Here is a 23,518-nt window from a genome sequence, read left to right on the forward strand (position 1 = left end):
GAACTACAGAATTTCTTCTAGTGCCAAAATTGATTATAATTGGTGTTTTATTTCAGTGCAGTGGAGTCCTTAAATAATCAAAATGATAACTTGCTTAGGAGAAAAGTTGGAGTTTCGTCCCAACAGGGTTTAAACAAATTGCACAATAAGTGGTGTAATATTTTGCAGTAGGATTACTTTTGAATAAAATGACCCAGGCCTGACTGCTTAAGTACAGAAGTACTTTACAAAGGAAGTTGGGCAGTAGCATTTTTTATCCATGGCTCTGTTGAGACTGGAAGTATCTTGAATAAAACTTTAGAAGAAACTGGAGACATTTCTAGGGGCTTAAGATGTCATTTGAGAGAAATAATTTGTAATTTGTCTCTTCTCCCTTCCCCATCCTAGGAGTCTGTGACCAAAGCACTGACAATGACTTCATCTTAAAGAATGGCTCTGTTGCACCTGACAGCAGCACCTTCATCCGGGAATGGACGGTGAAGCAACCAGGGGAGGTCTGTGAGGTCGGTGGACCTGGCGGATGCACTGAGCCTGCCACAGCCAAGTGCAGCATCCTGAAATCCCCCGAGTTCCAGGCCTGCTACCACATCTCTCCTCCAAACATACTCTATGCAGAATGTGAACAGAACAGCTGCTATGAGGAGGAAGTATGCAGGATTGTGTCCTCCTATGCCCACCTATGCAGGAAAGCGGGGATCTGTGTGGACTGGAGATCTCCACAGTTCTGTGGTAAGGGTTTTACTGCTTTTCATAGAAATTACAAGTTGTCTTGCAGAGAGCAAACAACTTATTGTAGTGTAAGATTTCATAGACTACAATCCATATCAATCCAAGAAGTGATATGTTAACCTCAGCTGTCAGGCATATTTATACCTGGGTATAGAGGGGGGGAAAATGCAACAGATACAGTGTGTGACAAATTTGTGCAAATAAGATAAGCTCAGTGATAATTCTTAACTGTAGCAATTGTGGATGATGATGATGATGATAACTTTATTTATACCCCGCCCTTCTCCCCAAAGGGACCCAAGGCGGTTTACAATAGGTTAAAAGCAGATTAAAACATAATTTAACAACAGATAAAAACATATTAACACATTGACAGATATCATAAAAAAAAGTAGTCAGGTAAAAAGTCAGGTAAAAAGAGCATAGAGCAGCAGATCATAAAGGAATCAGGCCTGTAAAAACATACTAAAAGATGTAGAAAAGATGTTAAAAAGGCCAAGAACTCAGAAGGCTTGTTTAAACAGAAGGGTCTTCAGGCCTCGCTGAAAAGTCTCAAGAGAGGAAGCCATTCTCAAGTCAAGGGGAAGGATAACCTGAACTTGTGTTTACATAATTGGCATTAGGAAGGGAAGGAAACCCATTACTGCAATTTGAGTCTGTAGTAATGCCATCAAGTCTCTTAATAAATTCTGCTGCAGCAATTCCTCTTTGAAGTTGCTATGCTGATGAGTGGCAAGTCTTAGGTCAGCAGCAGGGAGTCCTTGAAGGTTAAGATGCTCTCCCTTGGGTCTTTGCTGTTGCTGATGCCAGATTATATCTACTTATCTTTTGTGTCCTAAGCAGAGAACAGAAGGTCACTGTTGGCAGATAATAACACAAATCATGCCTGAGGAGGGGCAGGTGAATCAGCCCCTAATCATACAGCTGAAATTATTAGGTTCTGCATCATGATTGCAGGACTAATTGCATCAACCATGCAGTCAGGGGTTAGTGGAAACAGCAGATGAAACTTAATACAGTATGTGGTGAGATTTCAGTGGGATGGCTTTTGGCTCTAAAGCTTATTGGAAACTGCAATGGTCTGACTTTAAATTGCATTCCAAACTGCTGTTAGCCTTTAAGTTTTGTCCTCTGCAGCTAATATTGGGTGAGGAAGGGGCTGCAGAATGGAGGAAAGGTTAGACCCACTCCTGTTGTGCCACAGTCCTGACCCAATTTGTGCTTCACTCCCCTTCCCCAATATTTTCTTGAGGAAAAAGAGTTTCCACGATTGAACTCCTGTGTTGTGTCTAGTTTGGTCCTAGAGAAACTGTGTCAGAGGGAGACCAGTATCTCTCTTTCTGTCCATATCAGTCATAGTTTTAGGATGCTCTCTCACACTTACCATGCAGAGTTATCTTTTTTCTAGACACAAAAATACTCAGCACCTTCTGCCTTTTCTCACAGGGAGCATGTTTCATTGTTTCCATCCTTTAGTTGCTGTTGACAGGAAAGAAGCAGCTGATTGCTTTTACTACTTCTGATTGAAAGTAGATAATTGTCTTGGAACTTATGGAAATTATGCACGGGAAGGATAGAGTGGATAAAGAGATGCTCTTTACACTCTCGCATAACACCAGAACCAGGGGACATCCACTAAAATTGAGTGTTGGGAGGGTTAGGACAGACAAAAGGAAATATTTCTTTACTCAGCGTGTGGTCAGTCTGTGGAACGCCTTGCCACAGGATGTGGTGGCGGCATCTGGCCTGGATGCCTTTAAAAGGGGATTGGACAAGTTTCTGGAGGAAAAATCCATTATGGGTTAAAAGCCTCCTGATTTTAGAAATGGGTTATGTCAGGATGCCAGATGCAAGGGAGGGCACCAGGATGCAGGTCTCTTGTTATGTGGTGTGCTCCCTGGGGCAATTGGTGGGCTGCTGTGAGATACAGGAAGCTGGACTAGATGGGCCTATGGCCTGATCCAGCGGGGCTGTTTTTATGAAATAGATGCTTTGTAGTTATTCCTACTTGTATTCTTATTATTTTACTTCTTTAAGGTGTTATGAGACACTTACCTGTAAAAATAAATACAGGTTGAGTCTCATTATTTGTGATTGTTCTGTTCCAAGAACTCACGTGGATGGCAGAAAATGCACTAAAGCAAATCAATTTAAAGAACAAAGTCCTTTTGCTCCCCTGATTTAAAAACAACCTTGCAGACCTTTGAAATGCACCCAGAGGCAGTCTGTCTGTCTCCAGGCGCTTAGGCTTCACTAGGAGGCAGCGATCCCTCCCTTCACCATGAGCCTCAGCGAGGGGGAAAGAACTGAGAAGGTGATAGGAGGTGAGGGGGAAGGGAGGAGTGAAGCTTACAGAGAGAATGATTGATGGATTGTCAGCTGGCTGCCCTCTCTGGCATTATTAAAAGACTGTTTAATTTCAAGGGCCCTTCTCATCAGCTTTGAGGTGGATAATTAGATTATACCTGTAATCACTTGCATGACTGTCTCTCTGCAACAGTAAAAAGCAGTTTTTTAAAGGGGTGCATTTTTCCCCTTCTCCAGGGATCAGCATATTCCTTCTCAGTTGCAGGGGCCATTCGTGTTGAGTCAAATCTGTGTATAAAAAGTACGTGTATAACAAGGCTGGACCTGCAAGTACACCTGGCCCCCATGCTTCACTCCAAGGCTAGAGATAGAGAATCCTGTATTTTTTTTTTCCCTTTATCTCAGAGAATTGAAAGAGGCATTCCAACTTGTTGTGCAAACACTTATCTCACTTGCGTGCTGGCAAGGCTGGTAGACCCATGGAGCTGATGGCAGCAAACTGATGGGTGCTCCCCTCTGTCCACTCACTCACCTCCACTACTCCCCCTCCTTCTCGCCCTCTAAGAAAGAAGGAGATGGAATGAATGTGTGGAAGAGAGGAGAGCAGCGGACTCTTCTCTCCTTCATGTTTATTTTTCCATTCCATAGCATGAAGGGAGGAGAGGCTGTTGGGGGGAGCAGCACTTGGCAGGCTGTCTCTGGGTCTGGGAGGTCTTGGGCCAGTGGCAAAGTTACAGGGGGTTGGTGGCATGTTAAGTATTGAAGGCTCCACAATGTGCAGTGTAACCGGCCCCTCCCATCAGAGCCATACAGGGCAGCAACAGCAACTGCGTGAATTGTCTGTCCCTCTGCTGGCAGAGAGTTATTAATTACTACGGACATTTGCCCTAAAAGCAGAGTCACAGAACCTGGAAGAGATTTTCAGCTGCTGTGCTGTGCTCCAAATCCAGTGGCACACCCGTGGACCTGTGGCAGCACAGCGGTTGAAAATCACTGCCCTATATTGCAATCAGAGTTCTGGTGCTAGATTATGGAGAGACCCAGGGAAAAACCCTGCACTGGTCCTTCCATGCCTTTCCACCTGACCCTGTGTTGGTTCATTGCAGTCTACCACTTTCTCCAGCACTGAGAGTTAAAGGTTCAGCCCTGCCAGGTGGTCCTTCTGTGGCCCTTGACCCACGCCTTTGCTGGCTGGCTACTGATGCCAGGCAGCTGGGGAGGCATCTGAAGTTTTGGGCTTCCCTCTTGTCTGAGAAGAAAGTTCTTACTTGGAAATTGAAAGGGGAATTTAACAAATTGTGTAGGATGGGCTTGAAAGAGCACTGTTGTTGTAGGTCAGTATCTTAAGAAACAGCACACTGCAAATACTCTAGGAGGAATAATCTGAGAAACAGAGGGAGACAGTTTCCTGGATTTAGGGAGCGAGCCAGCTTTCCTGTCACAGCATCCAATACTCCAGCATTTTAATAACCTCTCTGAATTCCTTGGATTCCCTGGTTGTGACATAGCAGCCCCAAACAGCCCAAGAGCTCCCCAATTTAACTACCAGTTTGCATAAAGCAGTCACGGTGTATTAACAATGGCATCTTCTTTTCCTTTTTCTTATGAGCAGGTGCATGTCTTATGGTGGCCAGAAATAGCATTGGCAATTACGGGGACATTGCGCAGAATACATTAATGGCTCAATAGACAGCAGAGCTTAATCACGGCAATGTCACAAACCAATAAAAACAATATATAGATTTACAGAGCTTAATTGAACCTAGACATGTAGGTCTCAGTGGTGTTTTTCTAGAGCTGCAATATAATTCTTCTTTGAGCTCCTGGTTATGTTGAGGGGCGTAGTCCTGCTATTGGGGTTGCATCCCTTAAGGCCAGTGGAAAGAAGGCTTCCTCCAAGAAGCTTTGGTAGACCCCTCCTCAGGCATAGAAGAGGCAAGCAACATTGGCTAGCAGTATGATGCCTGCCTGAGTTTGGTGTCAATACTTGGGAGCCTGTATTTCTGCCTTTGCTTTTTTAGTACAGCAGCCTCCAGTGTCCCACTGCTCCAGTCACTGACCCTGAGCTGGAGAAGGCACCCTCCAGGTCCAGGCTTGGGTATGGCCACATATGTCCCCTTCTTGGCCATGCCGCAGTGGGGCAGTGTCTGGCAATGACTCGTTTTCTTCAGATGATGATACTGTCAATATTGGTCAGTGGTGGCTTGTTAACTGGGTCTTCCTGCTGATTTTGCAGCATGATTTTGCAGATTTTGCTCCCAGGTGCTATCCACTGCCTATGAATTTGCTTGGCAACAGTACAGAGCTCCAACTCATAAGAACATAAGAACATAAGAACAGCCCCACTGGATCAGGCCATAGGCCCATCTAGTCCAGCTTCCTGTATCTCACAGCGGCCCACCAAATGCCCCAGGGAGCACACCAGATAACAAGAGACCTCATCCTGGTGCCCTCCCCTACATCTAGCATTCTGACTTAACCCATTCCTAAAATCAGGAGGTTGCGCATACACATCATGGCTTGTACCCCATAATGGATTTTTCCTCCAGAAACTCGTCCAATCCCCTTTTAAAGGCGTCTAGGCTAGACGCCAGCACCATATCCTGTGGCAAGGAGTTCCACAGACCGACCACGCGCTGAGTAAAGAAATATTTTCTTTTGTCTGTCCTAACCCGCCCAACACTCAGTTTTAGTGGATGTCCCCTGGTTCTGGTATTATGTGAGAGTGTAAAGAGCATCTCCCTATCCACTCTGTCCATCCCCTGCATAATTTTGTATGTCTCAATCATGTCCCCCCTCAAGCGTCTCTTTTCTAGGCTGAAGAGGCCCAAACGCCGTAGCCTTTCCTCATAAGGAAGGTGCCCCAGCCCCGTAATCAGCTTAGTCGCTCTCTTTTGCACCTTTTCCATTTCCACTATGTCTTTTTTGAGATGCGGTGACCAGAACTGGACACAATACTCCAGGTGTGGCCTTACCATAGATTTGTACAACGGCATTATAATACTAGCCGTTTTGTTCTCAATACCCTTCCTAATGATCCCAAGCATAGAATTGGCCTTCTTCACCGTCGCCGCACATTGGGTCGACACTTTCATCGACCTGTCCACCACCACCCCAAGATCTCTCTCCTGATCTGTCACAGACAGCTCAGAACCCATCAGCCTATATCTAAAGTTTTGATTTTTTGCCCCAATGTGCATGACTTTACACTTACTGACATTGAAGCGCATCTGCCAGTTTGCTGCCCATTCTGCCAGTTTGGAGAGATCCTTCTGGAGCTCCTCACAATCACTTCTGGTCTTTACCACTCGGAAAAGTTTGGTGTCGTCTGCAAACTTAGCCACTTCACTGCTCAACCCTGTCTCCAGGTCATTTATGAAGAGGTTGAAAAGCACCGGTCCCAGGACAGATCCTTGGGGCACACCGCTTTTCACCTCTCTCCATTGTGAAAATTGCCCATTGACACCCACTCTCTGCTTCCTGGCCTCCAACCAGTTCTCAATCCACGAGAGGACCTGTCCTCTAATTCCCTGACTGTGGAGTTTTTTCAGTAGCCTTCGGTGAGGGACTGTGTCAAACGCCTTCTGAAAGTCCAGATATATAATGTCCACGGGTTCTCCCGCATCCACATGCCTGTTGACCTTTTCAAAGAATTCTATAAGGTTCGTGAGGCAAGACTTACCCTTACAGAAGCCATGCTGACTCTCCCTCAGCAAGGCCTGTTCGTCTATGTGTTTTGAGATCCTATCTTTGATGAGGCATTCCACCATCTTACCCGGTATGGATGTTAGGCTGACCGGCCTATAGTTTCCCGGGTCCCCCCTCTTTCCCTTTTTAAAAATAGGCGTGGCATTTGCTATCCTCCAATCTTCTGGCATCGTGGCAGTTTTGAGGGACAAGTTGCATACCTTAGTCAAGAGATCTGCAACTTCATTCTTCAATTCCTTAATAACCCTTGGGTGGATGCCATCAGGGTCCGGTGACTTACTGATCTTTAATTTATCAATGAGGTCTGAAACATCTTCTCTTTTAACCTCTATCTGACTTAACTCCTCGGTTAGGAGGGGCCGTTCGGGCAGCGGTATCTGCCCGAGGTCTTCTGCCGTGAAGACAGATGCAAAGAACTCATTTAATTTCTCTGCCATCTCTAAGTCTCCTTTTATCTCCCCTTTCCCTCCCTCACCATCCAGAGGGCCAACCGCTTCTCTGGCGGGTTTCCTGCTTCTAACATATTTGAAGAAGCTTTTATTATTCCCCTTAATGTTGCTGGCCATGCGTTCCTCATAGTCTCGCTTGGCCTCCCATATCACCTTCTTACATTTCTTTTGCCACAGTTTATGTTCCTTTTTATTCTCCTCATTAGGGCAAGACTTCCATTTACGGAAGGAAGCTTCCTTGCCCTTCACAGCCTCTCTAACTTGGCTGGTTAGCCATGCGGGCACCCTCCTGGATTTAGTGGAACCCTTCTTTCTTTGTGGTATACACCTCTGCTGGGCCTCTATTACTGTTGTTTTAAGCAGCCTCCATGCACTCTGGAGAGATTGGACTCTTTTTAACCTCCCTTTCAACCTCCTTCTAACCAGCCTCCTCATTTGAGGGAAGTCCGCCCGTCGGAAGTCAAGGGTTTTTGTTAGAGATTTGCCTGGTATTCTTCCCCCAGCGTGCACGTCAAAATGGATCGCAGCATGATCACTGTTCCCCAATGGCTCAGTAACGTTTACATCTGTAACCAGGTCCTGCGTACCGCACAATATTAAATCCAGAGTCACCTGTCCTCTGGTGGGCTCCGTGACTAGCTGATCTAAGCCACAGTCATTTAGCACATCAAGAAATCCGGTTTCCTTATCGTGACCAGAACACAAATTGACCCAGTCAATATGAGGATAATTGAAGTCCCCCATGATTACAACCCTGTTCCTCCTTGTCACCTCCCTGATCTGTTTCCTCATTTCAAGGTCCCCATCCGATTTCTGGTCTGGAGGACGATAGCACGCCCCCAGTATTATATCGCTGCACAAGCCTGGTAATTTAACCCACAGAGATTCTACGGTGGAGTCGGACCCACCTTCAATCTCTACTTTGCTGGATTCTATCCCTTCCTTAACATAAAGGGCCACCCCACCTCCAACACGCCCCTGCCTGTCCCTCCTGTAGAGTTTATAGCCCGGGATTGCAGTATAGTGCTCAACTCAAGTGCTCAGCACTATACAGCTTCTGTGTGTCTCTTCCACTAGCTGGTGACTGGAGCCGAACCTTGTCAAACATGGTGAACCATGATCTGCACTGATGATCCCACTATCATGGCAGCTCCTCTGCTAGGCGAGGATCGGGGAATTGGGGCTGAGTGCAGTGGCACCTGCTATATCCTTAACCCCCAACTGGGGCTGGACACATTCCTAGTGGGCACCTCAGAGCTACGCCAGTGAAAGGGCTGGGTAGATCTGAGGAATCCCATTGTGGCCATCCAGTGGCCCGGAAGGTCAGTATTTCACTTTTTACCTCTCCTGGCCCCTGGATGGCCTGGTGGATGCAGCAGGCACTGTGCTGTCAGCCCTGCATCCAGTGCAGAGCCCTGGATAGGACTGGACCCTTAGTTTCTGAAATACTCCTTGATTAATGTGTAATCTAAGGAGGCTGTGCAGGCTGTTCACTTCTGGTGTTGATAGTGGTGGTGATGGCCGGGGTTGACCAATCTATGGCCATGCCTTCCAGGAATCTATCCCATCCCTTTTTAAAGTACCCTAAGATGCTGCTGTAATCTCTCCTTGGAGGGAATTCCATTATTTAATTATGCATTGCATGGTTCTTGTTCTGTTCTCTGACTCTACTGCAGGTCAGCTTCATTACTTCTAGCATCTGAGAGGAGAAAAATGGCTCGCTCTCCTCACTGCTCATATTTTTGTTTTGCTTATACACAAAAGAATAGCCCCCTGGAGGCTGGGGATAAGAATAGGCCCTCAGTTTGGCTGTACTTGTAATAAGAGGCGACTAAACAGCCACCGGGTAGATGGGGCTCGTCAGCCTGGGAAGACGGCTCATCTGAGAGAAGGAAAACTCTGATCCCAAACCTCCACTGCCTTGTGGCTACATCCAGTTCTGGAAAAGGCTTCAGGAGTCAACCTCGAGGCAAAATCCGGAGCCGGAGTCCCTGAGGCAGTTCATGGCTGAACACAGTCACGTTCTGGCAACTCCTGCGATGCCGCTGGAACCAACCGTATTGGCCTCTGCCTTTCCATTGGACCATTTCAGCGATGTGGAGAGGGGGGTTTGCTGCAGGGGCAACAGTCTATCCTACTTTACCCAGGCTTCGTGCACTGGAGAGAACATTCTGTTCCAGAACCACCATTCAGAGCGCAATACCATAGTCTTCCGAGACTAATGGTTGCCAACTCAGTACACTAAATAGTGCACTGCAGAAAGTAATACATTTTATTTCTATCTTTTAAGTTTTCATATGGCTCATGAAGACTTTCTACCTCTATTAAAATGAACACATTGTAGCGAATCAACTGGAGCTAAAAGTCCTGTATCTGTAAAGGCGCAGTGACAATCTGTCCTATCAGAACGATGCCTTATTGCTGTTATGGCAATAAACAACTTGTCGTTTACAGTTGCTGCTGCTGTTCTGAAAAGTCTTGTCATCTCTGAAAATGACCTCACTGTCTGAGCGAAAGGGAGTGCCTTTTAAAACTAAAAATAAAATAATCCTGGGCTGGCCAGTTATCTCCAGAGATGGAAATGAACCACAGACAAAAGTCCGTGGCAAGAAATAGCAAAGGAATCCATTTACGGTCCTATAGCATTTCCCTAAGGCCCAAACAATGTGTTATGGGGATAGATGTAGTTGAGCTGTTGCTCCCCAAGTCTTCTTTGTGATGTGCAGGTGAAAAAATGTGCTATGTGATATCATCACATCTGCAGTTGGACCTCGAGATCCATGGGCAATTAATTCTCACCCCCCCATACCAAAACCTGTGGATAAGCAAATCCATGAGTCCATCCATTATTGCCCCTGAACACAATCAGAAATGTTCTCCAGTCATGTCTGGAAGTATTTTGAGACCCACAGAAGTAACATGCAGCCTCTGTGGTCCTCGGAAAGGCTCCTGGATGTAACCAGAGAAAACCTCCAATTGCGTCCAAGAGCTCAGGTCCAGCCCTCCACTGTGGGTTCTGAAAACCTGGGTGAGTTAAATCTGCAGGTTCCAAATTCATGGATTAGGTGGTCAGACCTGTACTATCTCCATGCCCCCAATCCCCTTCATTATCAACCACTTGCAGGGGGAGGAAAATGCTAATACAATAATATTGTCTCATGTTTTCCCCAGCTAGACTTGGGAGGGGGGGTTACAAACCATTTGTCTTGCCATAGCATGTAGTTAATCCCAGGATAATGGTGTCACACTGGCATTCTGGGAGAAGATCCAGGCATGAGGGAGAGGGATGGAGCTTATTATTATTATTAACAGTATTTATATACCGCTTTTCAACTAAAAGTTCACAAAGCGGTTTACAGAGAAAAATCAAATAACTAAAAGGCTCCCTGTTCCCAAAGGGCTCACAATCTAAAAAGATGCAAATGAATACCAGCAGACAGCCACTAGAACAGACAGTGCTGGGGCGAGGTGGGCCAGTTACTCTCCCCCTGCTAAAAAAAGGAGCAACCACTTAAAAAAGTGCCTCTTACCCAATTAGCAGGGGTTATCCTACCCAATTATCATGGGGGCAAGGAACTTTGAGCTACTTCAGGGTACTGTAATAGTTTGTAGGGAAAGCGCCCTACAGGTAGACCACAGCTGCGATACAAGGACATCTGCAAGAGGGATCTGAAGGCCTTAGGAATGGACCTCAACAGATGGAAATCCTTGGCCTCTGAGTGTCCGCTTGGAGGCAGGCTGTGCAGCATGGCCTCTCCCAGTTTGAAGAGACACTTGCCCAACAGACTGAGGCAAAGAGGCAAAGAAGGAAGGCCCATAGCCAGGGAGACAGACCAGGGACAGACTGCACTTGCTCCCGGTGTGGAAGGGATTGTCACTCCCGAATCGGCCTTTTCAGCCACACTAGACGCTGTTCCAGAACCACTTTTCAGAGCGTGATACCAGAGTCTCTCGAGACTGAAGGATGCCAATGAATAGTTTGAGCGCCTAAGGTCCTCTCAGATAACCAGTTATCCTTGGGCCTGGGGAACTCAAATGCACCTAAGAACCCTTATGAGCTCTTATTATAAGAGCCCTCAGGCCAAAGGGTGCCCAGCTAGTTCTGCTTCCTGTATCTCAAAGTGGCCCTGCAAATGCTCAGGGAGCACACAAAACACAATGCTTGCATCCTGTTGCCACTCCCTTGTCACTGGCATTCAGATCCAGCCTACTTCTAGAACCAGGAGGTTCACATACCCATCATGGCTTGTAACCTGTGATGGACTCTTCCTGTCTTATCCACTGCAGGCCGTGAAGGTGAAGACCATCCTCTGTTCTTTCTCCTCAGCATCCGGTGCTCAAAGGTTTACTTTTCTGGTTCCATTTAGCTCTCAAGGCTTCATTGCGGTGGTGCTGATCCGTTCTTTTCCTGTGCTACCTCTGCTTAATTCTTGAAAAATTGGTGCTGATGTCCGGTGTGAGAATGAATAATACACAGAAAGGCAAAAGGTCTGGCTTATGTTTGTGCTGAGGTCTAGTAAAACTTTTAATAGTCACTTAAATAAATGAGAGATCAAATTTAGCATCTACAAAGTCAAGTCTTTGGCTGGGGTTTTGACAAGGATGTCTCAGTGATATATTTTTCCGGTTGGAGATGTTGCAAGGGTAACACCCTCATTAGAGTCTCTGGAACCACCTTGCTAATATCTTTCAAATACAAAACAGAACATGTTTTAAATGCTCCAGAGGCTAGCTGAGTGGCCTGTCTCTGAATCTTTCCAGCATAGTATATCATGTGTGCGATAGGAAAGACAGAGTCTCTGCAGCCCCATTGCCAGAATGGAAAGATGTAAGAGAAATGAAGGACAAAGAAAGTTTTAACAACTTCTGATTTGTTGTAGGAAGGCTGCAGTTTGCAAGTTAGCAACTACACCCTGGAGCAGGGAGTCAGTGCAAATACTTGAAATTTGTCAGAACGTCCAAGCTTGTTGTTCAACTTTTGAATTTAATTGTACCTTTGAATTTGAACTTACCTTTTGAATATGAAATTTAACACCAACATTTCAATGCTCTAAACTTGTTGGCATCTTGCATATATGGGGGGTAGGTAGGCAACAAATTGTTGGCTATCTCCTGTCAAAAACTATCAAACATTATCAGACACGAAATACTATTGCATGTAAAGGACTGAGTCGTGTCAAATACTGGAAGCAAATATAAGTTTTCAAATATTCAGAAAATATTCAAGTTGCAGAGAATATCACAATAATATTCAACAGCAACATTCGACAATAAGATCTTAATAATATTCAACCGGCAAAATTTTAAATGAAATTCAACAGGGAAAAACTAATTTCAGCCCTCATTTGGAGATGATTTCAGGCACCATTCCAGAGTGTGTAGCCTGATCACAATCTAAGTTTTCTGTGTACATTGCTGGATTGATCTACACCAGTGTTTTCCATGGTGCGGATTCTCCATACTGAGAAGGATCTTGCCCAAAAAGTGAGAAAAGAAACTTAGAGCCCAATCCTATCTATTCCACCACCACCCCTGGTCGATGCAGTGGTGTCAGAAAGTCTGCATCCTGGAGGGGGCAGTTGTGGAGGTCTCCGTTTGGATCAGGGACCATTAATTTTCGAGGACAGATGTTTTCCCCTTATTGTCAGTTTGGCTTCATTTGAAGAAGAGAACATACATTTTAGTCCCAATGCGATTGCAAATACTTTTGAAATATCCCACATTATTCAGCAGGCCACCTTTTTTGAACAACAATTAATTTAAGTTACTTATCTGAATGACCTCTGTGCTTAAGTTGGTGTTGACCCTGACATTCCCTCTCACTCAAGTCCTTCCAGAAAATGAGACAGAAGATATTTTGTGTGTCAGTTTTCATCAGCGACATGAAGGTTGACAAAACTTATTTTAGAAAAACAAAATCCAGGGGATTATTGAGGCAAGTTTCAAGAGCATATCTAAAGACTGAAATAGACTGCACATTGGGTCACCCAATTAAAAAAAAAAAAAAAAAGCTCACACACACAAACCCAGTGCTGAATGTGTGTATTGTAGTTGAGGAAGGGGGAGCCCCCATGCCCTTCATTAAATGTAAAAGTGGTGTTAGCATCTAGAGCAGGGGTCCCTAAACTACTGGCCCTCGAGCTGCTTTGACTGACCTGCTGAGACCAGAGGTGTTATGAGTGATTCAGCCCTTGCTTTGCCCAGGCAGCTGTAGCAGCAGGCTGGGAGTTCTTTTCAGATTCAGAGTGAGAACTGTGCTTAGTCCAGAGACAGGGTGCAGAGGCTCTTTACTTCCCTAAAGTCTAAAACAGAGCAAAACATACCAAGTGTTATCAGGCGGGCTTGCACCAGCGGCCTGCTGGTGTTGAAAGTCAAGTCTCTCTCAAGCTAAGTTATTGCAAGATTACATAGGCTAGATACTTATTGGTCAATCAGTGCTAATTGGGAAGAAATAGACTAACAGACAGCAAATGATATTTGTATTAGTGTCAATATGGCTATTGCCTGGGTTCTCATCATTGGGGGACATCTTATCAGGACCCATGCAAGGACAGCAGGCAGGCTGATGCCAGCAAATATTGCTGCCATCGTTAGTGTGCAGCTAAATTAATACACATGGTAAATAAACATAGCCTTGGGTTTTGAAGTGGACACTTATTCCACTTGTGGACCTGTTCTCATAACATCGAGCAAGTGTGGGGCTGAGGTCCGTGGTCTGAGTCCAATCTGTGGCATAGCTAGAGGGAGTGCAAAGTCTTGCAGGGAGCCTCACTGCAGTGTGCAAGCTCTCCCCCCCTTTGGAGCCATTTTGGGTGGGGGAAGATAAAAGGGAGGCATTTGCCTGGCTCCAAAGGGAAGGGGGAGGGGCTGCTTGCATGCCGTGATGAGGCTCCCTACAAAACTTAGTGCTATGCGCCTCTTCTAGCTATGCCACTGAGTCCAACTTCTGTTGCTTCTTATGTGAACAGCACAATGGGACGCAGGCAACCTCCAGAGGCACACAGAGGCACTGACAGGCATACAAGGATGGAAGATGGTTGTCAAACTTGGCACCAGCTGTTGCACTCCCCCCTTCCTTTTCTTGTCCCACCCCCACCATCTTGCTCCTTCTTCCTGCTGGATGACCTGACTGCTGGCTGAGAGCACAGCTCAGCAAGCGAGAGATCACGAACAACTCCTATCTGCCAGTATTTCAGATATTTGGCAAATACTTTTTTTCTCCTAATGTGAAAGTTCTTAGAGCTGTGTAAAAAATGTATAGATTATTTTGTGTAATTGCAAGACTGAGACTGAAATCCTGTACACACTTATCTGGCTGTTGGTCTCACTGAACGCAGTGGAACTTGGCTCTGAGTAGACAAGCATGGGATTTGTTGGAGTTGGTGCAACTCCGTCTGCTGTCCAGAGGGGGCAGGATGCTGTCCAAAAGGGGTCAAGCTATGACCCAGTGACTCTGACCTTTCTACCTGTTCTCTCTGTGATCCTTGTGGGGTGTGGCCCCAACCCTTTATCCTTCCCTTCTCCTCTGAGCACTTCCTCTTGTCCTCTGACCACCGACCTGTTAAGATGTCCACACTGGGGGTCTGATGCCCAGGCCATCTTGAGCACAAGGCATGCAGGGCGAGGCAGCTCCAGGGCCTTGCTATCTCTAAGTGTTCGCTGAACCTCTGATCCTAATCAGATGCTGTAAATATACACTCAGTGGAACTTAAGTAAATAACTTCTTTTTGCAACTTTAACAAGCCATTGCCTCTTTGTCTTTTTATTGAATAGCAGTTAGCTGGGTGAGGGAGGTTCCCTGGGGTGATACCCAAAAGGGGGGGGGGTCTGCTACTTAAGCTACTCTGCTTCTCCCCCCCCCCCCCAAAGAGGAAACTATTTTTAATTTCCTCCAACAGGATTGTGCTCTAAATGTTGTGACCCTAGCCACAGCAAGGTTAGGGTTCCAAGATCTAGAGGGGGACAGACAGGCATAATGCAGGATTATTATGGCAGGATTAGCAACTCTGGTGGAATCAACTTAGCTGGGGGAAACAGGATAGGAGCCTCAGAACCCCCATCGCAGGCCCACACTTTACTTCATACCTTCAGAGAACATTTTCTGCTGAGGAACCTGCACGAGAGGATTCTAGGAGGTGCCATTTCAACCAGGAAGTGTCCTGGCCTCTTGGGCTTCACCAAGGCCTTGCAAGAATGAGAAGTGACAGCTTGACCACTGTCATTAAAATGACAGCCTCTTAAAATGCATTTCCAGCCCCTCCCCATAATTTAACTTGGAATATACCTATCAGTGGAGCACCTGCCAAAACGGAGATGACCTTCCTTCTCTTTCCAAAAAAAACCAGAAGTTCTTTCATTTACTTAGGCTGCAATCCTGTACACAATTTCCTGGGAGTAAGCCCCACCTACTGAACGTAATGAGACTTCTGAGTAGACATGCCTAGAATTGCAATGTAAGGCTTTTCTCAACTTAGTTCAAGTGTTCTGGATGGCTGATGGGTTATCTCCCACCCCCGTTTTACCTTATTCTATTTCTGGACAAGATCTATCAATAATTTTTATTTTTTTCCTCATTATTTGTTCCTTCTCTTCTTGTGTCCTGTGTCTTTAACAGCAAAGAGATGCCCTGCCCCTTTCATCTACGAGCCGTGTCGCCGCAGCTGCACAAAGCACTGTGAGAACGGCACTGTGGCTGCAACCTGCTTCGATGCTCCTATGGAAGGCTGCTTCTGCCCAGAGGGGCAGGTGATCCTGGATGGGAGCTGTGTCCAGGAAGAGGTCTGCGCTCAGTGTGTTAGCGAAGATGGGACACGCCATCAGGTAGCTGCCTGGTTACTGTTGAATCCTCTCTTGATCTGTCACTTGGAACTGTGAAAGTAAAACTAACATTGGCCAGAATGCATTTGCAGTACAAATGCCTGTCTCCAGAACAATTAGACAGTAATATATGTAAATATTTTGGGCTTGTAAATAGAGTACAATCCCTGGTGATTCTTTCATGTTTTATCATTGTGCTCACAAAATCTCAAGACAGGGCAGTCCACAGTTCCAATGCATTCTTTGCATCTCCTGCTAAACATATTAATCATTTTTAAATTGGGAAGCATCTCTGTTTTCTTATAATTATTATAATAACCCAAAGCAATACCATACACAGCATAATCTCCTTTTCTTCTGTGTTAGTTTCTCTCTCTTCACCCAGCCCAACCCGTTTGCATAGAAAATGATAGGAAATTTCCCTCCTTTGAAACATTATGTTGTTCCTTATGTAGCCCTTGGAAACATGGATCCCTCCCAACGAGCCCTGCAGGGTCTGTGTGTGCTTGGTTAACAGGACCATCCACTGTGCTGATAGACCGTGCCCCACTTCCAAACGTAAGCCCCACAATTCTTGTTGTGTAGTTGTGGTTGTTCTCTGAAATTGCTTGTTTTTTATTTGGTGAATTAAGCTGTCAGTTATGCGTTGTGACCACCTTTGCACCCTAACTCCCTGCCACCCTACCAAATTTTAATTAGGGTGGGGAAAAACATTCCATTTGTAAAGCAGTATCTTTGTGCATTTCGTGTACTGTGTAGTTCACTATCTCGTGGGCATTCTGGACAAACAGAGGCAAGGAACTACCCTCCAGTCTGCTGCTTGCAGAGACAAAAGTCGGGAAGAGCCTTTGCTCCTCTCTTTTCATTTCCAAATTAATGATTTCCTACCACTCAGGCACTTGTGCTTTGTATCTGTCAAGCCTTTACTACTAGGTAATGTCAATTTTATTGTACAGCCTGGACATCTATGAGAGGGCCAAGCAGTCACAGCCTCCAGATGAGCACACTGACTTCTATGATCTTCTCGATACCTTTCACTTCCTGTGATGTCACTTCCAGCTTCCAAGAGACTCTTCCGTGTTCCGCAGCTCTGTTTCTAGGGCATCTGTCTGTCGTCTTTCCCTCTTTCTCCATTGGCTCAGTCCCCTGTACTCTGCCAGAAGAGGAAGCGGGACAGGCAATTCATTACTATGGACAGTTGCCCTAGAAACAGAGTTGCAGAACCTGGAAGAGTTTTTCCTGGGGCATTTGGTGGGCCGCTGTGAGATACAGGAAGCTGGACTAGATGGGCCTATGGCCTGATCCACTGGGGCTGTTCTTATGTTCTTAACTACAATTCCCAGGAAGCCTTGCAGGTCTCTTGTTACCTGGTGTGCTCCCTGGGGCATTTGGTGGGCCGCTGTGAGATACAGGAAGCTGCACTAGATGGGCCTACAGCCTGATCCAGTGGGGCTGTTCTTATGTTCTTATGTTCAGCTATTTTTGATCACTGCGCTCCAAACTCCTGTGACACACCTGTAGACATTTCATAGCACACCAGTTGAAAATTGCTGGTCTGGAGATTTGTCCCTGCAAACACAGGAGTTCCTCATCCTTACTTTACATAGTAATATGTGTTTGCTTCTCATTGCAGCGCCTATTTGTGACTCCTGTGAAATTGCAAGGCTGCGGACAGATCATGATCTGTGCTGTCCCATCTACGAATGTGGTACGTTCATCACCGGCCGGTCAGATTCAGGGCCGAGTGTGGGCGTGCAGGATGTGATGGGGGACACAGAATTCCACTTTCTGATAAACCCAGCTTTTGTTAAAAGTTCCATATCCTTTTATCCATGAAGGTATGCTTGAAGTTATGTGGGTAACACCTGGCAAAACTCTGTGAGAAACAAGCCCAGATACAAGCTTCACAGACTTGTGAAGCACCCCTCCCCCAAAAATATTTGTCCAGGTTAGATTAAAATCGCAACCAAAAAACAAATTCCTGGTTTATCTCTTCTTCCCTTCCCACCTATTCATTTTTTCCTTGCACACAATTTTAATTTTTTGGAAAAGAACTTTTATTGTTTTTACTGTAAAGTACGCAAAGGCTCGGTCACATTTAGAGGAGCAATTGCTCGCTAACCAAGTTCTCACCCAGAGAAGGAGTTTACAGAATGTCTCAGGAAGGCCCCTCTTGTCCCAGAATGCTCTTTCAATGTGCACAGCACATTCCAGAATGGAAATTGCTTGTGAATAAGTACACCTTAGGGACTTCTTTAGGCACAATGAGGGAAAAGAAATTCCTTTGTATCTCCTGAACATGTCTCCCACTTTACTCCCACCTGACCTGTGTAAGATGGACTGGATATTTGGTAAGGACCTACACATGAGAACCCAAAAAAGCGGACCTTATCCGTGCAGTCTGTACAACTGCCTTTGTAGTGCATGTATGGAGCAATTATTTTGTGGTCATTTGTCTACAGCAACACATCAGCAAAAAATAATCTGTCCAAAACCTTTATATAAAGACCAGAATATTTTTCTGATTCCCACAATTTATTTAAGAGCAAGTACAGCTTGCCAAGGCAAGCACTCCTGTTAATTTTTGTGTTAATGAAGTAGTAGCTAAATAATTGGATTAAATCATTAGTGAATTCTAAGAGCTCTACTTGTTGTTCAGCCAGGTCAGTTTGAGCTAATCACCTCCCCTATTTTTCTGCCTTTAGTCTGTGATTTGTCTACCTGTCGGCCACCTCCAGTGCCTCAATGCGAAGATGGACTCCAGCTTGTGGAGACAAACATTGGACAGTGCAGACCAGTCTATGCTTGTGGTAAATGCTTTTCAAAGCATCAGACATTGGGTTTGCTTCCTTATAGTATTCCTGGTTGGTACAGTATTCAGCAGTGGTGGCGGCGCATGAGCTCATTACGTGTTTACTTGGGTGTGTGCTCTAAGTTATCCACGATCCCTCAACATGCATCCTTCTGTCTCTCCTGATTGTTTTGCCAGTCTGCAAAAAAGAGGAATGCAGACCACCTCCTGTTCCTTCCTGCCCACCTCACCGGAAGCTGACGCTGAAGAAGACTCAGTGCTGCGACGAGTATCAGTGCACTTGCAATTGTGTCAACTCAACAGTGGCCTGCCCTGCTGGGTATTTATCTACATCTCTCACGAATGATTGTGGCTGTGTTTCCACCACCTGCATCCCAGGCAAGGTGAGAAGAAGGACATAGTGGAAATAGACATAGTGGAAATGGAAAAGGTGCAAAAGAGAGCAACTAAGATGATTACGGGGCTGGGGCACCTTCCTTAAGAGGAAAGGCTACGGCGTTTGGGCCTCTTCAGCCTAGAAAAGAGACGCTTGAGGGGGGACATGATTGAGACATACAAAATTATGCATGGGAAGGATAAAGTGGATAGACAGATGCTCTTTATCCTCTCACATGACACCAGAACCAGGGGACATCCAGGGGACATAAAATTGAGTGTTGGGAGAGTTAGAACAGACAAGAGAAAATATTTCTTTACTTGGTGTGTGGTTGGTCTGTGGAACTCCTTGCCATAGGATGTGGTGACGGCATCTGGCCTGGATGCCTTTAAAAAGGGATTGGACAAGTTTCTGGAGGAAAAATCCATTACGGGGTACAAGCCATGATGTGCATGTACAACCTCCTGATTTTAGAAATGGGCTATGTCAGAATGCCAGATGCAAGGGAGGGCACCAGGATGAGGTCTCTTGTTATCTGGTGTGCTCCCTGGGGCATTTGGTGGGCCGCTGTGAGATACAGGAAGCTGGACTAGATGGGCCTATGGCCTCATCCAGTGCGGCTGTTCTTATGTTCTTAAGGAACTCCCTCTCCTGCCCCTAGACAATATCTGCCTTTTTAGGCAAGACTAACATTGAAAATGGGCTGCTCATGCACAGCCCACTTTTCCAATCTTTGTGAAAAATAGGAAGGCAACTCAATAAATTAGACTGGACCTGGTGTATTGGGCTCCAAAAAGCTTAGAAGCCAAGGTTTCCCGGAACCAAGACAACAGTCCTTTGAAAACAAATGGTACACTGTTTTCTGTGCAGTAAAGTGTCACAAGTTCATGATCCACAGGTCTGCAGTCACCGAAATGTCATCTACCCTGTTGGGAAGACTTGGGAGGAAGGCTGCACCGAGTGCTCCTGCACAGATATGGAAGATGCTGTGACAGGACTTCGCCTGACCGAATGTCTTGAGAAGTCTTGCAGTCGGATTTGTCCCCCGGTATGTCCAGCCTCAAGGCTCTGGTTAGAACAACAGGGTGACCTGGTGGGTCTTGGCACATCTTCTCTGCAGTCCCTGTTTCTTGCATGGCCAGAGGGTGGGCTCCAGGGTTCAAGAGGGTGGGCTTTGCTGATGCACCATCCCACAGCTTAAGCATTTTTATGCCCCTACAAAGGAACAACTTCTCCCCATTTCCCTTCTTATTTGCTGGACAACATAATGTTTTTAAAGTAAATATTAGACAAAAGTGGCTAAGGAAAGATGACGATTAACAGATTTTTAGTTGCCCTTAATAAGAGATAAATGCATTTTGATATGCAAATGCAGGCAGACCCCAGTATCCCCAGATTCAACATCTGCAGTTTCAGTTATCTGGGGTTCCAAAAAAAAGATGGGTAAGATAACAGAAAAGGCTAAAAATTCCTCTGCACACCTTTGTGCAGCGAAACAACCATGTTTGGAGTGCTGCAGGCAGTCTTCCCAGCTGCCTGCAGCCTGTTCCTGGTCGTGTGATGCATTTGGGGGCAACATTTGGTGAAGGGAGGAGCCTCACATGTCCAGGGAGAGGCCGCAGGCAGCTCAGAAGACTTCCTGCAGCACTCCAAACTCAGTGGTATCGCTATGCCTACCTACCTGTGCATAGGTAGGCAGAGCTATTTTTAGTGTTTTTCCATATTTTCCCTACCTTTTTAAGTGCATCCTTGGAACAGAACCCCTTTTGGATACGGGGGTATGTCTGTCTAGTACAGGCAAGATTGCTTTACCCATTGACCACTGCAGAGCTGTGCAACCAGTAGTACAGCCTAGATACCAAGCACTGCTACAAAGTTGACATTTGCAAATAAAAGAATATATAACATAGATACTTTGGGCCTAATCTGTCCAACTTTCCAGTGCTGATGCAGCTGTGCCAATGCGGCATGCACTGCATCCTGTGGTGGGAGTGGGGCAGTCATGGAGGCCTCCTCAAGATACAAGTACATTTGTTCCCTTATCATGAGGCTGCATTGTGGCTGCATTGGTGCTGGAAAGTTGGATAGGATTGGGCCCTTTATTTACAAAAACTTATCAAACCAAAGGGTTGTCACATCAGGAATCGCTCCTCCTCGTCGCCACCCTAACTACAAACACAGACTCATCTGGGGTCCTTCAAGCCTCCCTGGCTGGTCCAGCCTCCCAGCAGCCCCTGAAGAGGGAGCAGAAATTTGTAGCTGGCTCATCCATAGCTCCTGCTTTCAAGTTATTTGGCCTGCCAAGAAACAACTGTCCAGCACATTTTTGCTTGTTCACCCTTGGCCACCCCTTAATCGGATTTGTTTATCTGTTCCCCGCCACTTGCACTCTGATTCTGCTGCACCATCTACACCCTGGCTTTAACTAGGACAGATGAGAACCAACCAACAGCATTAAGAACAAAACAACATACACATTTTTTTTTGTGGGCAAACAAAGCTAATTCGCATGATATATACAGATACTCCTAAAAGCAAGACCGTAAAAAACAAAAAGAACCATTCTTCCTCACCCTTCTGTGATGTATCTGTCAGAACAAACTTTCTGCCATCAACAGTAGTCTTTTTTCTTCTACAAAATATCCAGGACTCTATTCAACTACAAACTGGAATTTTGCACAGTCCTGAAGGTTCCCTTCAAAACTACCTATTATTAGTGAGCCCTTGGTATCTGTGGAGGATCCATTCCAGGTTTCCCCGCAGATACCAAAATCCTTGGATAATTAATGCTGCAGGGGAGGGGGCTGGGGAGTCCAGAAGTGACTTCCAGTTTGTGCCTGCAAGTTTTGGTCATGTCTGGGAGGTGTTATGTGGCGTGGGGAGGCTGCGCTTGGCCTCCGTGCACCTCAGAACACCTCCGGCTGTGACTGGAAGTTGCCGGCACTAAACCGGTAGTCATTTCCAGTCACGTCTGGGGGGCCTTCTGAGACCCTCCGGCTTTGGGGTCGACATCAGTGGATGCTCAACTCTGTGGATGCTGAGCCCACGGATTAGGAGGGCGACTGTACTTTCTGTACCCTTCTTGTCTCCAAATTGATGGAGAAATCTGAGCAGGATGGTCTCAGACATTTTTACTGCTCTGGGTTCTTCAAGTGGATCTCACCTTCAAGTCAACCTTTTCACCAGGTCTGTGATTCTCATTCCACAAGAGAGGCCTACCATTCATGTGGTCTCTGTGCAGGCCCTTGCTGTAGCTTACTTGGGAGTGGGAAATTTTCCTTCATAGTCTCCTTTTACCCCTTGTCTTTTTCCATGATTTCATTCTTGTCAGACCATAATGTGGAAGAAGAACTAGGCGCGCACCTTTTTTCTCAGTTGTGTAATAAAACATATTCATTAATGTACTGCAATCAAGTGTTACATTAAAAATGAATGGCCACCTTCTAATATCTGACACCTATTGCTTGACAGTGCAGTTCTGAGCGTGTTTATTCAGGCATTCATCCCACTAAGTTTAATGAGTCTTACTCCTACACAAGCATGCATAGAATTGTATAGCCCAATATTAATACATCAATTTTTGCTCTGGTTTCTGTAATTGTCTTCAGGACCAGTTGCTGGATACACTAAGCTGCACACTCTAAACTCCTTGACCCTGTGTGTGTGTGTGTGTGTGTGTGTGTGTGTGTGTGTGTGTGTGTGTGTGTGTGTGTGTGTGTGCGCGCGCATGCTAGCAGGTGGTAAACCAGAAGCACCTCAGTCACACACAGCTCCTTTTGGAAACCATTCTGAGTGCACTCTCCCTGCCAGAATAATTTTTAAATAACAGACTTCCATTGCCCATTATTTCTACATATGAAATGAGTCTAACATGTTTTCTAAATTTCAAAATCTGTTTGCAAAGGAGTTGCTAAAGAAAACTTGCCCCCAAAGATGAAATAGTGGTGTTTGAAAACAGTGTTTATTTTACTTAGAAGGAAGCCTATTGTGTTCAGTAAGACTTAGGGCCCAATCCTATCCAACTTTCCGGTGCTAATGCAGCCATGCTAATGGCGCATACACTGCATCCTGCAGTGAGGGGGCAGTCATGGAGGTCTCCTCAGTAGAAGGGAATGTTTGTTCCCTTAGCTCAGGGCTGCACTATAGCTACATTGATGCTGGAAAGTTGGATAGGATTGGGTCCTTAGACTGTAATCCTATCTTTCTCACAGGAAACAAACACCTCTAATTATAAACTCTTCCTCCTTTCCTCAGGTTTCTATTTTCCAACAGTTCTAGTGTCGAGCCCCAAAGCAGCTTTTTAAACTCTAGGGCAGCAAT

The 23,518-nt window shown here is 45.7% G+C and overlaps 1 protein-coding gene across 1 annotated transcript in view; it reads left to right on the forward strand.

Annotated features, from left to right (window-relative positions):
- The window catches only part of VWF (von Willebrand factor), a 160,105-nt gene that overhangs the window by 114,533 nt on the left and 22,054 nt on the right, over nucleotides 1–23,518 (forward strand). The window contains exons 37-43 of the mRNA XM_066631945.1: nucleotides 388–729; nucleotides 15,808–16,013; nucleotides 16,466–16,568; nucleotides 17,644–17,718; nucleotides 18,716–18,820; nucleotides 19,000–19,205; nucleotides 20,097–20,246. Coding sequence (XP_066488042.1) covers nucleotides 388–729; nucleotides 15,808–16,013; nucleotides 16,466–16,568; nucleotides 17,644–17,718; nucleotides 18,716–18,820; nucleotides 19,000–19,205; nucleotides 20,097–20,246 — 1,187 coding nt within the window. The remainder of the gene's footprint in view (nucleotides 1–387; nucleotides 730–15,807; nucleotides 16,014–16,465; nucleotides 16,569–17,643; nucleotides 17,719–18,715; nucleotides 18,821–18,999; nucleotides 19,206–20,096; nucleotides 20,247–23,518) is intronic.

The sequence above is a fragment of the Tiliqua scincoides genome, chromosome 6 (genome assembly GCF_035046505.1).
Source record: "Tiliqua scincoides isolate rTilSci1 chromosome 6, rTilSci1.hap2, whole genome shotgun sequence".
In the NCBI taxonomy this organism is placed as follows: Eukaryota; Metazoa; Chordata; class Lepidosauria; order Squamata; family Scincidae; genus Tiliqua; species Tiliqua scincoides.